The sequence below is a fragment of the Staurois parvus genome, unplaced genomic scaffold, assembly GCF_062004578.1.
Source record: "Staurois parvus isolate SC_StPar_1 unplaced genomic scaffold, SC_StPar_1.0 ptg000282l, whole genome shotgun sequence".
Lineage (NCBI taxonomy): Eukaryota > Metazoa > Chordata > Amphibia > Anura > Ranidae > Staurois > Staurois parvus.
This window is the reverse complement of record NW_028318078.1, coordinates 41,094-55,846: the sequence shown is the minus strand read 5'-3', so window position 1 is coordinate 55,846 and position 14,753 is coordinate 41,094. Positions and strand designations below refer to the sequence as shown.

The following is a 14,753-nucleotide window of genomic DNA, read 5'->3' as shown; positions in this document are numbered from 1 at the left end:
CTGTCACCAGTGTAATTAGTACAGTGTACAGATTTTTTGCTGATCACTGCATTAGTGTCGCCGGCGACTTCAGATAGCATTGGCGTCAGCGTCCTTCTTCCCAGATAGCGTCAGATTGCTGTCAGAATATATTCACATACACAATAAACCTCCGTTGCTGGTATAGTGTCTGAATGGATCAATATCTTTGATCAGATCAGCACCAGTGTTCACATTAGTATAGTGTCCCCAAAAACGCAGTGTTAGCAGGATCAGCCTGGCACCTACCAGCACCCCCCCCCTTCTCCCCTGGCAAGTGCAGTGTCAGTAGGTCACTGTCACTTGATACATTGCACACAAAACTGCAGTGTTCGCAGAGTCAGGCCTGATCTCTGTTAGCACTTGTCGATAATTTTTTTTGTAGTGGTTCAAGCAGTCCCTGACAGCCAGGTGCTCTTTATCCCGTGAGTCGCACCAGGTACTTCTAAATTTAGTGGCCAAAATGTCCAACAAAAAGTACTCTAGTGAAGAGGCCTACAGGATTCTGAGCATGTCAGGTGAGAGCGAAGGGGAAGACTCCCTGACACAATCAGCCTCAGAATATGAACCTGTAGACAGCAGTGGCACCCTGACAGATGGCAGGGACCTCTTCTCCATCGTCTGAGCTAGGATCAGGCATACCTGACCCCATTCCCATGTTGCTGAGATGTTCCAAATGCATGATGACTCTCATATGCAGCAGAGTGCCATTACTAGTGCCACTCTACCTTTTGGTGAACTGGCAAACACCAGCATCCTAGTACATCCTGGTCTTGTATATACCAGCAATGCGGTATCACTTGGTGACGTGGCGAGTCCCATAAGTCCAGTACAAGCTGATGCAGTGGCGAGCACAAGTAGTGTCCCGCAGCCACCAAGAATTCGCACACAGGCACGTAGAGCTCCTAGTATCCTTCCGGATGTGCTTGCAAATCCCGATTGGCAGCCCACAAATTCTGCCGCACCCGTACTCCCCCCCCCCCCCCCCCCCCCTTCACTGCCCAACCCGGAATTCAGGTGGAAACCTCAAATTTAAATACTCCCCTTGATTTTTTTTGGAGCTGTTTTTCACAGAAGATCTGTATGTATTGATTGTGGGTCAAAGCAATTTATATGCACAACGGTTTGACGTCAACCCAAATTCAAGTTTTTTTTTTGGGCCTAACTCTCAACATGTGCATTACTAAAAAAAAGAATTGCGGTTGTACTGGTCCACACACCCCATTCATTATATGCCCGTGTTCTCTGCTGCCATGGCCAGGCATAGATATGAGAGTAAAATGCGTTTTATGCATTTCGACAACAACACACTCTGTTGCCCTCGGGGAGACCCTGAATTTGACTGGCTCCCCTTGTAAATCACCGTAACCAAAAATTTGCAGATGTCTATACTCCGCAGCAAAACATCTGAGTTGATGAGTCCCTCATTCATTTTTCTGGCTGCCTTGCATGCAAACAATTTCTCCCCAGAAAGCGTGCCAGATATGGGGTCAAGATGTATAAGACCCGTGAGAGGGCAACAGGCTATACATATAAGTTTCGGTTTTACGAGGGAAAATATAGTCACGTGGAGCCCCCTTGATGCCCAGACTACATGGGGAGCAGTGGCAAGATAGTTTGGGACTTGGTGTCAATCCTTTTTCCATATTGGGTACCGCTTCAGTTTTTATTGAAGTGTGCAACTATTTAGATATTCGTACAATCTTGGAATTGGCGCTTGTGGCACCGTGCAACCTAATCGCTGGGGCTTCCCCCAACGGCTTGAAAATACCCATCTTAGAAAGGGGGAAAAAGCCTGATTGAGAAATGAGGAATTGCTCGCAGTGAAGTGGAAGGACAAACTGGATGTTTTCGTCCTGTCTTCCATTCACGCAGAAACAACCATCCAAATTGCCACGGCAGCTGATTGAGAAGCCCCTCTGTGTCCACGACTATAACCTTAACGTGGAAGGGGTGGACAACCAGATGATGAAGCGGTACTTAGTTTCCCAAAAAGCCAGACGCTGGTACAAAAAAGTGTCTGTTTATTTATTTCAATTGGCTCTATATAATGCTTTTGTGCTTTACAAAGCAACTGGATGAAGTAGATCCTTCCTAAAATTCCAGGAAGAGATCATCACGGCCCTTTTGTATCCAGAAGGTGCTGTAACCCCCACCCCCAACACGACTGCATGAGAGGCATTTTCCCGATGCCATTCCTGGTACCCCAAACCAAAGGACACCCCAAAAAAGATGTGTCTGTAGCAGACATGGAATTAGGCGTGACACCCGCTTTTTTTGTCCCTCCTATCCTGGCCAACCTGGTCTCTGCCTCCAAGGACTGCTTCCGTCGCTACCACACACTAGTGGAGTATTTAGTATAGATTACAGCACGGCACAATTCAGGGCACGTATTTACACAGGGTCTTGAAAGGTGTTATGTAGTCAGGAAACTGGCTATCGCATTTGGAGAGACCCTACAATTTGTTTTAAAAAGTTTAAAAAATATAAATAAAAAGTACAAATCCCCCCAAATATTAAACATTTTAAAAAACAAAAATAGTTAGTTTTTTTTTTTTTGTTGTTGTTACTGTTCTACTGTTACAATTTTACTGTTTTATTGTTAACCATTGCTGTTTTCTTTGCAGGAATTTCATTCAGCTGCAGCACCGACTTGTTTATTATGACAGCAACAGGGTCTTGCCCTCAGAATATACATAAGTAGGTGTGTGCAGTGCTGTTGGATGATATTTTTTATCCGCAGTTAAAAAAAAAAAAAAAAAAAAAAAAAAGAGCATATATGCCGAAGCATGGGGGCCTGGGGTGGCCAGTGGGTGGATGGCCCCAATGCTTCGACATATATTTTATAATATTTTTTGGCACGTTTGTAGACATTTGTACAATCTTGGAACTGGCGCATGTGGCAAAGTGTGACCTAATGTGTGCCCACCATTAGAAGTGGGTGGATGTAGGGCGATATATTCTAATGGTGGGCATACCACACACTTTTTTTTTCTGGCATAGATTTCTTCTCTTTTTTTGCTTTCAGTCCACAGGCTGCATAAAAAATAAAAAGAACATGGCATATACACCCAACAACGACCAGCGATGTACTGGTACATCACTGGACTTTGAGTGGCTATACCAGGATGATGCCTACAGCTGCAGGCATCATCCTGGTATTCTTTTTTAAAGCCGGTGATCGGCTTTCATGTAAAAGCAGTCCTAGTGGCTAATTAGCTGCAGGACTGCTTTTATAAGCAGGGGGAGACTATGCCCCCCTCCCCCGCTGCCTGCCACAGCCTTCTCAGGCAGTGCCGTGCCATCAGGGGAACATGAGAATGCAGCTGGTGTTTCTGCCAGCTGACCATAGTTGATTGGAGACGGGAATGATGCCCATCATCTTTATGGTCTAAGAAATCAGAAGCTACGAGCACTTCATTACTTCAGTTTGGCAGGATATAAACAGCGCCATTTGTAAATTGGGAAAGCATCTGATCACACTGATCTTGGTGAGATTAGATAATGTAAGGGCAGAGGAGATATCTAGAGTCTGATAGACCCCAGATTTAAAAAAAATAGAATATATGACCATGCTCATTGAGCCATATTTGCATTCCCTGTGATTAGCATTAAAAGTGATTGAAAAATAAAAATGAAAGGGACAGTGTAAAAATAATGTAAAAAATCAAAATAACTTAAATAAAAAAAAAAGCACCCTCACCCCCTCGCGCACGCGCGCACTTGGACCCTGTGCCAGTATGTAAACAGCAGTTGCACCATGCATGTGAGGTATCGCTGTGAACATCAGATCAAGGGCAGTAATTCTAGCATTAGACCTCCTCTGTAAATCTAAAATGGTAGCTTGTAAAGGCTTTTAAAGCATTGCCTATGGATATTAAAAATGTATGCAGTTTGTCACCATTGCATGGGGCATGTGCAGTTGTCACTTAAATGATTTATTGCTCATACATGCCATGGGTATATGTGGAATTACTCCCCAAAATACATTCTGCTACTTCTCCTGAGTACGGGGATACCACATGTGAGAGACCACACGTGAGAGACTTTTTGGCAGTCTAGCCAAGTACAGGGCCCCAAAATCCAATAAGCCTCTTCAGGCTTTTAAAGGGTTTTATTTCCTCATTACACTTCCTGACTACCTAGTTTCGGAGACCCTGAAATGCCAGAATAGCACTACCCCCCCCCCCTCCCCGAATGACTCCTTTTTGGAAAGTAGACACCCCAAGGAATTTGATAAGAAGCATGGTGAGTTTTTTCCAACAACGTGTGGCAAAAACTAGATCTGCAAAATAAAGAGAGAAAACAAAAACATTTTTCTCTTTTTTCTTTTTTTATATTTCAAAACCTTGTGAGAAAAAATGAGATCTGCAAAATATTCACCATGCCTCTTGTTAAATTCCTTGGGGTGTCTACTTTCCAAAAATGGGTCATGGGGGGGGGGGGGGTCGGTGCTATCCTGGCATTTCAAGGCCTCTGAAACTGTGATAGGAAGTGAAATGAGGAAGTTATGCACCTTCAGGCTTTCACAGTGGTCATTGGATTTCAGGATCCTGTATGTGGCTAGGCTCCCAAAGTCTCACATATGGTATCCTCATGCTTAGTAGAATGTATTTTTGGGTGTAATTCTACATAAACCCATAGCTTGTGTGAGCAGTTTAAGTGACAATTTTGTTAAAAAAAAAAAAAGTTTGTCATTTTCCAAAAACTTGTGCAAAAAAAGTAACTCTTCCATGGACTCAATATGCTTCTCAGCAGATAGCTTAGTCTACTTTCCAAAAAGGGGTCATTTGGGGGTGTTTGTACTGTCCTGGTATTTTAGCACCTCAAGAAATGTGATAGGCAGTCAGAAAGTAAAAGCTGTGTAAATTCCATTATATATACTATAGTTTGTAGATGCTATAACTTTCACACAAAACAATCACTGTACACATTTTGGGTTTTTTTTAACCAAAAACATGTAGCAGAATACATTTTGGCCTAAATTTATGATGAAATTTTAGTTTTTTGGATATTTTTTTATGACAGAAAAGAGAATCTTTTTTTAAAAAATTGTTTCAGTCTTTTATTGTTTGTCGTGAAAAAAAAAAGTGCACAGGTGATAAAATACCACCAAAAGAAAGTTCTATTTGTGTGAAAAAAAGGACATATATTTCATTTATGTACAGTATTGCATTACTGTGCAATTGTTAGTTAAACTAGTACAGCGCTGTATAGCAAAAAAATTGCGTAAATTGCAGAATCTATACCATAGTTTGTAGACACTATAACTTTCACACAAAGCAACCAGTATACACTTATTGGGATATTTTTTTACCAAAAACATGTAGCAGAATACATTTTGGCCTAAAGTTATGACTAACTTTGCGTTTACTATATATTTTTTATAGGCAAAATTAAAAAAATATCTTTTTTTTTTTATAATTTTTTGTTTATAGCGCAAAAAATAAAAAGTGCATAGGTAATCAAATGCCACCAAAAGAAAGCTCTATTTGTGTGAAAAAAAGGACGCAAATTTTGTTTGGGTACAGCATTGCATGACCGCACAATTACCAGTCTTGGGTGCTGCCATCCTTACCATTACCTATCTAAAACATACAATACTAAACTATACTGATGCCAACTTAAAAAAAATTCTTTAAAGAAAAAAAAATTCTGCCCCCAAAAATACTGACTTTGACCTTTACGTGACCCAAACACTAACCCTGGCACTGACCAAGATCAAACCTTGATCTAGCTATTTTTTATTTTATGACTATTATTATTTTTGTATATTTTTTTTGTTTGTTTACACATCTACCTGCAAGGAGAGAGAGATACAATTGTATTTCTCTTTCCATTCAGAGAGAAAGAAAACATAGGGGTGGACTGCACAGTGACTGATCACTGTATAATAGCCAATCAACGGGCCTGTCCCAGGTCCCGATTATTAGTATGGGATGTGGGGCTCCCTGTGGGAGCTCGGAGTCTGTGCTGGGAGCATGCTGTGTGGCACACTCCCGGCACAAAGACAGATGTGCATATATGCAGCCCCATGGAAAAAGGCCAGGCCAGTGAGGCCGCATATATGCATACTGTCAGCAGGAAGGGGTTAATGTGCTTTTTCTAAACATGAATGTTGTACATACAAACTAACAATTGTTGAAAAACAATACAAGACCTAGAGTATTACAGATATGCATAAAACACACATGCACTTGCTAGCTAGCCTCTCTAGCAAATGAGCATTGACAATGGTCTTTATGCAATAAGGGACACATCAAATATTTACTAAGTTTGAATTATGCTTAGCTTGCATTATATATACACATTGCTGCTGGCCTTTTATTTAGAAGAGACATTTTGGGTAGCCATTCCTACATGGGTGTATCCCTTTTACCTCTTCCTTTCTTTCAGTTTCTATGAGAGAAGCATTTTCTAGCTCAAACTCTAGATGGCACTGTAGTATACATGCAATAGGTTGTATTTCAAAAGGTCAAGTTACTGTTGACTTTTATTGACATAGCTCAAGTGCAGTGTTTGACCAGACCTAAAACAATGGGAGCGCCTAAAAATGTGTACATGGCCCATCAAGTCATATACATTTGCACAATATACAATAGAATCTATTTCCCTGTTGTATAAAAGAACAGCATGTGCAACATTGTTCCAATGGCATTTGTTTGAGAAATTCTCACACAAGAAAACTGAAGTACTTCTAAAAACAACAGATTTTCATTTGTCAAGGTGGCCAATAGATCTACAAACATGCAGGTAAAGTAATGTGCACAGCTTGATCTTTTCTGTAAGCCTCCCTATTGGTTATTGAGGCATACGGTTTTCACCAAAGGTGACTTCTGCTTTTTATCCATTGTTTGTTTGTTCGGTTTGAATTGCCTAGCTTTGTGACAAATTTAGTAAAGTGAGTTGCTTTAATAACTTATCACTTTACATTCTTTTACATACAAAAGGGAAAAGGATGTCGGCCTGGCCATCTGATGCCTTATAAAACATAAGCAGTTTGTCCATTTTATCATTTAACTGATGTAAGATGAACGTTATGCCACTGATCCAAAAGTATGACCTTCTCAGTCTTTTTCTAGTAATAGTTTAATAATTGCTAGAAAAGTTCTTTCTATCATAGATTGTGTTGTCCATCATTACCGAGATGCCAGCTTACTGCCTTTGTACAAGCTCCCCTGAGCTGTCTTAGCGCCGTATAGTAGTAGTAAATCATTGTGCTATGGGATGTTTTCTTCATTTCAAGAAAATAGAGAACATAACAAAAGCAGATATGTTCTGCGGGTACAAAGGGATTCATCTTGGATATTAGACTTCAGTAAACTAAATATAATGATGTTAAACTAGGATACTGAAGGTGCACAATAAAGTCCTGTATACCAATATCCAAAATTTTGTATTCAGAAAATATAGTAATGGAATAAATCCTACTACCGGCAAATATGTCTAGTAATTTACTTTCAAAGTTTTTTTTGTTGGAGGTGAATGTTTTGTTTAAAAATTTTGGACCCAACAGCATCTCATTTTGAACCTCATTGTAGCAAACTGATATATATTTTATTTCAAGATAATCGATCATTATCATTTTTGTTACAGTTCTGTCCTCTGTGTAGTACTTTGTCCTATGTTAGTAAGTGCTTTCTAACCATAAGTAAAAAATAGAAACCGCACTCCAAAGCTTAGTTGTTCTGTATTTAATTTGTCAAAAAAAGATTGCATACATTTGGTGTCTCCACCCAAAATCAACCTTCCTTGACATGTTTCACCTGTGCTGGCTTGCTTACAAGGATGGGGGAATGGACTTTAGAGGGGACAGAACTGTAACAAAACCTATAATGATAGATCTTCTTTAATTGTCTGCACCAAGAAGGCATGTTATTGTTACAAAAAATGTGTTTAGCAACATACAGCGTTTAAACAAAATGTACTACTACTTTAACATTTTGCAATTCCTAATTACAAGGCGCATGTCAAGAAATTTACATTCAAAGCATTTTCTGTTTTTATTTAAAAAAAAAAAAAAAAAAAGATGACTATGCTTTGTTTCTGAGAGCATGCAATCTTTTTTTCCTAACCTACTCTTTATTTCCATTTTTACATTGTCATTTGATTTTATGAATTTTATCTGATGGAATCTGTATAATAATGTGCTCTGAAATATGATTTATTAGCAATACATCCCTTTCAGCCACTGTATAGTTTCGTTACCTGGGATATGATAAAAACTCCTTTCTGTAGTCTGTAGAATCCTATGCAGGGCTAATGAAGGATATGCATAATATATTACATATAGGATTATGTATTATATACATAAATATTAATTTACTGTAGAGTTAATCTGTCAGGTTGACAGAATTTATTAAAACTGTGTAGTGTTAGAGTCTACAAACTGCATATAATTTGAATTAATTGTTTAAACAAGCTCTCACTCTGCATAGTTGTTTGGTAAGTTTTGGTTGAACACGATGTGAAGAAAAAACGTTTCTGTGGTAGAACATGCAGGCACATTCTGACTGCCCTCAGGCGCTCAAGCTTGCCGGTAGATTCCGGTCACAAATCTTGCGTGAATGTTGGGTTATTGTTTCATGTTTTTATTTTTATTTTTTTTTTAGTGTGGGCATGGAAAAGAAAGAAAGAAATGGTCAATGCAGTTAAACTCTTCCAGTGAAGCTTATTTCACAGTAAATGGTAGTTTTCTAGACAGGTTATCTAACCCATATAATTGGTTGTTTTTCAGCTGCTTGTTCTTAGGACCCATGTAGATAAGCATGTCACTATGGGTAGGTCAAATGTTATTCCAGGGCAACAGAAATAAACCACCCTGCTTGAATATAGTATTTTAGGTTAAAGAAAACAGATGTTTGGAACAAAGAGGTTTTAGTGGGACATAAGAAAACTGATTAAAAGAACCTGTGGGTGAACACCTTTTCTAAATCTTCCTTGTTGGTTGGTCTTTCTTTGAGAATGTTTTAATGAATTAGTTTAAGTATACACTTTATGGCCAAAAATGTGTAGACACCTTTCCAAATTGAGATCAACATGCAAAGACATTTTAGACAATTGTACATTTCTAACTGTGCCAACAGTTTGAAGAAGGCCATTTTCTGTTCCAGCCGATTTGTGTCCCTGTGCACAGACCAGTTCCATAAAGACATGGTAAAATGGTTTGGTGTGGAGGAATGACTGGCCTGAGCCCTGACCTCAAGTCTACTTAATCAGCTGGAACAACTTCTTAGCCAACATAAGAAATGGGTTTGTACAAATGCTTTATAGGCTTCATGGGAACAGATTTGAACAGGCACACTACAAAATTTTGTGGAATGTCTTTTCAAAAGAGTGGAGGCTGGTAAAGCTGTAAGGGAAGGGGGAAGAGGATCCAAAACAATGTCCATGGTTTTACAATGGGATGTCCAACAAGTTTTATATGTGAAGGTTGGGTGTTCACAAACAGCCATGCAGTGTTTTTTTTTTTTTTTTAAACCTCTCCTTTATAGGATTGAACTTGACTGTTGAAATAACCACTTTCATCAATCATGTTGTACAGGTCATGGGTCTTTCCCAGTATAAAGTGGACTTAACTACCCCCGTAGGAGTGTTCCCGGTTGCAACGATGATGTCACCACCTGTGCACTTTCCTTCAGAAATTTCCCAGCTATTGCAAGGACAGGATCACCTTTCCCAAGCTTCTCTACCACATACCATGCCACATACTGAGACAATCGTGGCTGAGAATCAGAGTATGTCCTATCCAAGTCCTGGCATTTCCCAGCCTCCTGAGTCACATAACCTTTCTCAATGCCAAGCCGCACGGTCATTTGCAGAATCTGCTCATGAGGTAGATCTTAACTTTTTTACTCGGGCTGGCCTCACAGTTTGTTTACATATTTGTAATGTCTCTGCTGATGTTAGAAGTATTTTTTAAAGCTAATTTTATCATTTCATGTTTTAGGAACAGCACAATCAAGAAAATCTGCCAAGCTCAAATCAAAGCTTTGATAAGTGAGTTATTTCTGTCCGTCAGCAGTGTTATTGTAGAAGCTAGCTGTATTGTTTATCACTGAGATTAAAGTAGAAATTTCTATAAGGACTAATGTTTTTCTATAATTGCAGTACTACTGATTCTGAAGTCTCCATTTTCTGGCTTTTTGTTTTGATAGGGAAGCAATGTAATGATTATTAGTGGCCTTAGACTGATAGATATCTCCCCAAGAACAAGTGGCAGGGAGCTATCTTCATGCGCTTAAGTGAGCCATCTGACTGCCATTACCCATTGTGATTGTAACTGACACAGCAGCAGTACATATATGGAATACGATACATTTTCCCCTGCTTTATAACAGTATTGGGGATGATTGTGCCTGCTCACAAGGAAAATTATTCAAACAATTGTACAATGAGTACGTCCAACTGCCAAAACTGATCACATACCTTGGTGTCTAGAAACACAATGATAAAAATTCAATAGGGGTTGATTTACTAAAACTGGGGAGTGTAATGTTTGGTGCAATTTTGATAAGTAACCAATCACCTTCCAGGTTTTATTGTCAAACCTTAATGTGTAACTAAAGGCAAAACTTTTTTTTTTCTTGTATTGTTTTTTGGAAAGCGTGGAGATGGGTTGGAACACCTGTTAGGGAGATTCACCCTCTCTGGTTTACCATTATCATGGAAAGTGAAAGTAAAAGAAACCCCAAATTTTGGGTTATCCCCAGAAAAGTAATAGAGGGGACATTTTCCAATAGTTGTGAGCACTAGGGGGTGCCTAAGGAATTCCTTTTCATTCTCCGAGATTTTACTACTTCCTGTTTTGGCTATAGGCAGAAAGTGAATGTAAATCTCCCCAATGATGGCAAAAAATAAACTGACAGGTTTACTCTATCCAAATTGGGGAGAAAAAAATTTGCCCATAGTTCTACTTTATCTGAACAAACTGAAGTTAGAGGCTGCAATGAACAGCTGCAGCAGATTTTGCACTCTCCAGTTTTAGTAAATTAACTCAAGGCTGCAATTTGTAATTTGAATGGAATCTACAGCCACCTTAAGAGCAAAATATATTAAACCTTTTTTTGGCTCATTGAAGTTTTTATTTTGTTCCCTGTGTCCAGTTGAAGAGATTTTGAATTACAATTTTTTCCAGTTGATGAAGTGAGAGAAAATCTTTCTCAAGTCACAGATTCTTTTAAAGCAGAAATTCACCCAAAAGGGGGAAGTTCCTCTTGTCTGCCTCCCCCCCATTTAAGTTTTGGCACTTTTTTTTTATGGGGAGTGGGTACTTTGATTTGACAGTTCGGCCCCCCTTCCCTTGTAGCCTTTTAGGACACCCATATGACGAGAAAGCTGTGGGACCATTAAAAAAAAAAAAAAGCACAGTGTGGCTCATGCATACACAGTGAGAGCTGGCTCTAAAGCCGCGAGCATTCACAGTCAGCTTCCCTAAGAATACCTGCTGGTGTCAGGGACCTGAAGCTTGGGTGAGGGCCATGCTGGATCCCTGGACCTACTATTAAAATTCAGCAGCTACAGAATTTTGCAGCTGCTGACTTTTAATTTACTTGTTTCTAGGGTGAAGAACCACTTAAAGTGACAGTTGTTACCACATTGTGTCCTCATTGGAACACTCCTTTTATTCTAGTTGTGGTAACTCAGAATGTGAATTTCTCATAATTTCCTGTTTTCATAACTGTGGTTATTAGGGCTAATAAGGGCATAGACAGCAGTAAAAATCTGACGGGTTCTAACCCTTCCTCACTCATTTCAAACCTTACCCTTTAATTGTGAGTAGGACCCTAATACTATACTGGATAAACCTGGTCAACCCACTCTGCTCACCCTTCTTCCCTTTTTTGTTTGTTGCTTTTTTTCTTTTCCTTTGCAACACAACTACACCCTAGAATTCATGAGAACAGTAGTTGTCACTTTCATTCACCACCATAAATTAATACACAACCAGTGCTTAGCCTTTCCATATCTGAGAGGAACTTTGGGCTTTTCAAATTTTTTAAAAAATTTTTTGTATTCTGTGGAAAAAGACACAATGGCCTATATCAATAAATGTAATTACTTTATTTGTAATATCTATTTTCATAATAAAAATACTGAAACAGGTTCTTTTCCTTGTGTTAAAGCATTCTGATTTGAGCCTGCAGTGTTAACACTTATTTGTACTGTTGCTTAGTTACATAGGTTCCGATGCCGCTTCTGGTAAAGAAATGAGTGATGGATGCGAGGGTATACAAGGCGGTAAACACGATGGAAAACCAGCCAAGAAACATCATCGGAGGTCATCGCGGACTCGTTCCCGCCAGGAGAAGACCAATAAGCCTAAACTAACTATTCTTAATGTAAGCTCCTAGCCCACTTTTTGAGGGATTAATACTTGTATGCAGATGGCATTACCTTGTGATGTTACATGACCATTTCCTGCAGGTGTGCAACACTGGAGACAAGATGGTAGAATGCCAGCTGGAAACACACAACCACAAAATGGTTACCTTTAAATTTGACTTGGATGGCGATGCTCCAGAGGAGATTGCTACATATATGGTAAGGCAAGTGAGGAGGGGGCATGCCAAGCTAATATTTATTTAGTGCTTTACATAATTTGCAAAACATTTGCATGATTTTATCTCCAGAGGATATGGAAGACTGTGGAAGGGAACAACAATTAAGGCATTTTCGTATGTGTTTTGGCACACATTAGCAGATTTAGTTTAAAAAAAAAAAAGAAATGAAGGAAAAAAGAGCATTTGTGCTGCTCCTGTCGGTTCTTATATTCCAGCTGCTATGTACAGTGCAGGATGTAAGCAAAAAGCTTGCTGGTTTGCACAAGACAAAATAAAAAATCCTTGCCAGGTCTTGAAAAAAGAAATATACAATGCCACATCCCAAAAATGCTTAGACAGAGCAAATAGGAACAAATCATTCCTAACATAAAGGGACTTTTATGGCTTGGTACTAAGGAGTACAGACCATAAAATTAACAAACATTTATTTTAGCAAAACCAATATTAAGATTAGATCAATTATGATCATATAAATGCTTTCACAATACAAAAGTGTTACATTAAAACCATTAAAGGTTCTACACAAGTTGGAATTGATGCTTGTCTTTTCCTGCTGACTTGATCCTATGTGTCTTGCAGCTTAAACACTGCTTCTTCCACAACATCGCAGGAGTCAATGTATTCAAAATGTATTCAAAATGATCAACAATAATAATCAAAACATTTGTTTTATCTTGAATTACATATTAGGTATACCACCATGTTGCATACAGAGAATGTGAGAGCCCTACGAGCTAAACCAGGCATCCATGGGTAATGAAGGTCCACCGAATAGGTGGGGAGGGGGTGTGATGTTGGAGGCTGCAATCTGTCCAATCACCATAGCTGCAAAAGAAAATTGTATCCAGTTTTTTTACAGCTATTTGCCTCAACCCTAAAATGGCAAAAAAACAGTAACTCAAAGGGAAAAGAAACAACACTAGCCATTTAAACCAATTGGGCAATATTTGAAAACCTAAACAAGGTCTAACCACTTCTGGGACCCTAAACTACCAATAACAACCAAATACTCACCTACAAGAACTCCCAGGGTAGTGATCCATATCCCACCAACAAATGCATCACATATCATACAACCAATACAAATCCACACCCACAGCCCCCACAACCACCCCAACTAAATGGACACTTCCCTCCTCCCCCACCAAGTCCAGCCACCCACATCAGACCGCACACCCATTCCACACAACTCCTAAACCTCCATACATTACAATCAAACCAACATCCCACAAACCCATCCACCCATCACCACATAAATACACCACCCACCTGCCATAACACACTACCCTAACACCGCCAAACCAACCATACCCAGTTCTAATCCACATCTCCCCCCACAAGCACAATGCACACATCCACAAGAACTCCCTAACCCACCAATAGGGCATCCCAAACCCATAAATGACTCCCAAAACTCAAATTCCCCCTCTACGTCAATCCTCATACATTTCTAACACCACTCCCATCAGTATCCCTCAACTTATCAGCAGGACATCCCAATCCCATGAACAGCCCCCAAAGACTTACATTGCCCCTCCACATTAACCCTCGTATATTACCAACAACCATACCGTCCCTCACTCACCCCAGGAGACATAAAATAGCACTACCAAAACTAGAATATTCCACACCACACCAATTTATGTACAATCAAATGCCAATAAAACCACTCGGCGAGAGCCAGAACCCTTAGTTTGAAGCATTGGTGCAAAGCTTTAAGCACACATAGGTTATTTGCTAAAACAGGAGAGTGCATAGTTTGGTGCAGCTCTGCATAGAAACCAGTCAGCTTCCAGGTTTTATTGCCAAAGCTTAATTGAACAAGCTGAAGTTAGAAGTTGATTGGCTACCATGCACCGCTGCACCAGATTCTGAGTGCACCAGTTTTAGTAAATCTCCCCCATAGTTTCAGTGTCAAGAATGTAAATTCATTTTCCAGTGTATTTTGCAAAGATTTGGAGTACATGTACCTAGTTATGCTTAAATAATGGGCCAAATTTCCTGTAAGGCTGTTACATGACTCTGCCTATGGCAGTAGAGTATGAAGAGGCAGCATTAAATAACTTTTAATTTTGCTCATTTCTTTTCTGTATGTGCATCCTTTGACCATTGTGGGTAAACTACCAGTAGAACTGTGCTGCATAGATGAGTAACAGGATTCTATAAGTCAAT

The 14,753-nt window shown here is 39.5% G+C and overlaps 1 protein-coding gene across 1 annotated transcript in view; it reads left to right on the top strand.

Moving 5' to 3' along the window:
• Positions 1-14,753, top strand: part of WNK2 (WNK lysine deficient protein kinase 2) — a 279,574-nt gene that overhangs the window by 247,758 nt on the left and 17,063 nt on the right. The window contains exons 13-16 of the mRNA XM_089681993.1: positions 9,563-9,853; positions 9,968-10,017; positions 12,194-12,359; positions 12,445-12,561. Of these exons, the coding sequence (XP_089538119.1) occupies positions 9,563-9,853; positions 9,968-10,017; positions 12,194-12,359; positions 12,445-12,561 (624 nt within the window). The remainder of the gene's footprint in view (positions 1-9,562; positions 9,854-9,967; positions 10,018-12,193; positions 12,360-12,444; positions 12,562-14,753) is intronic.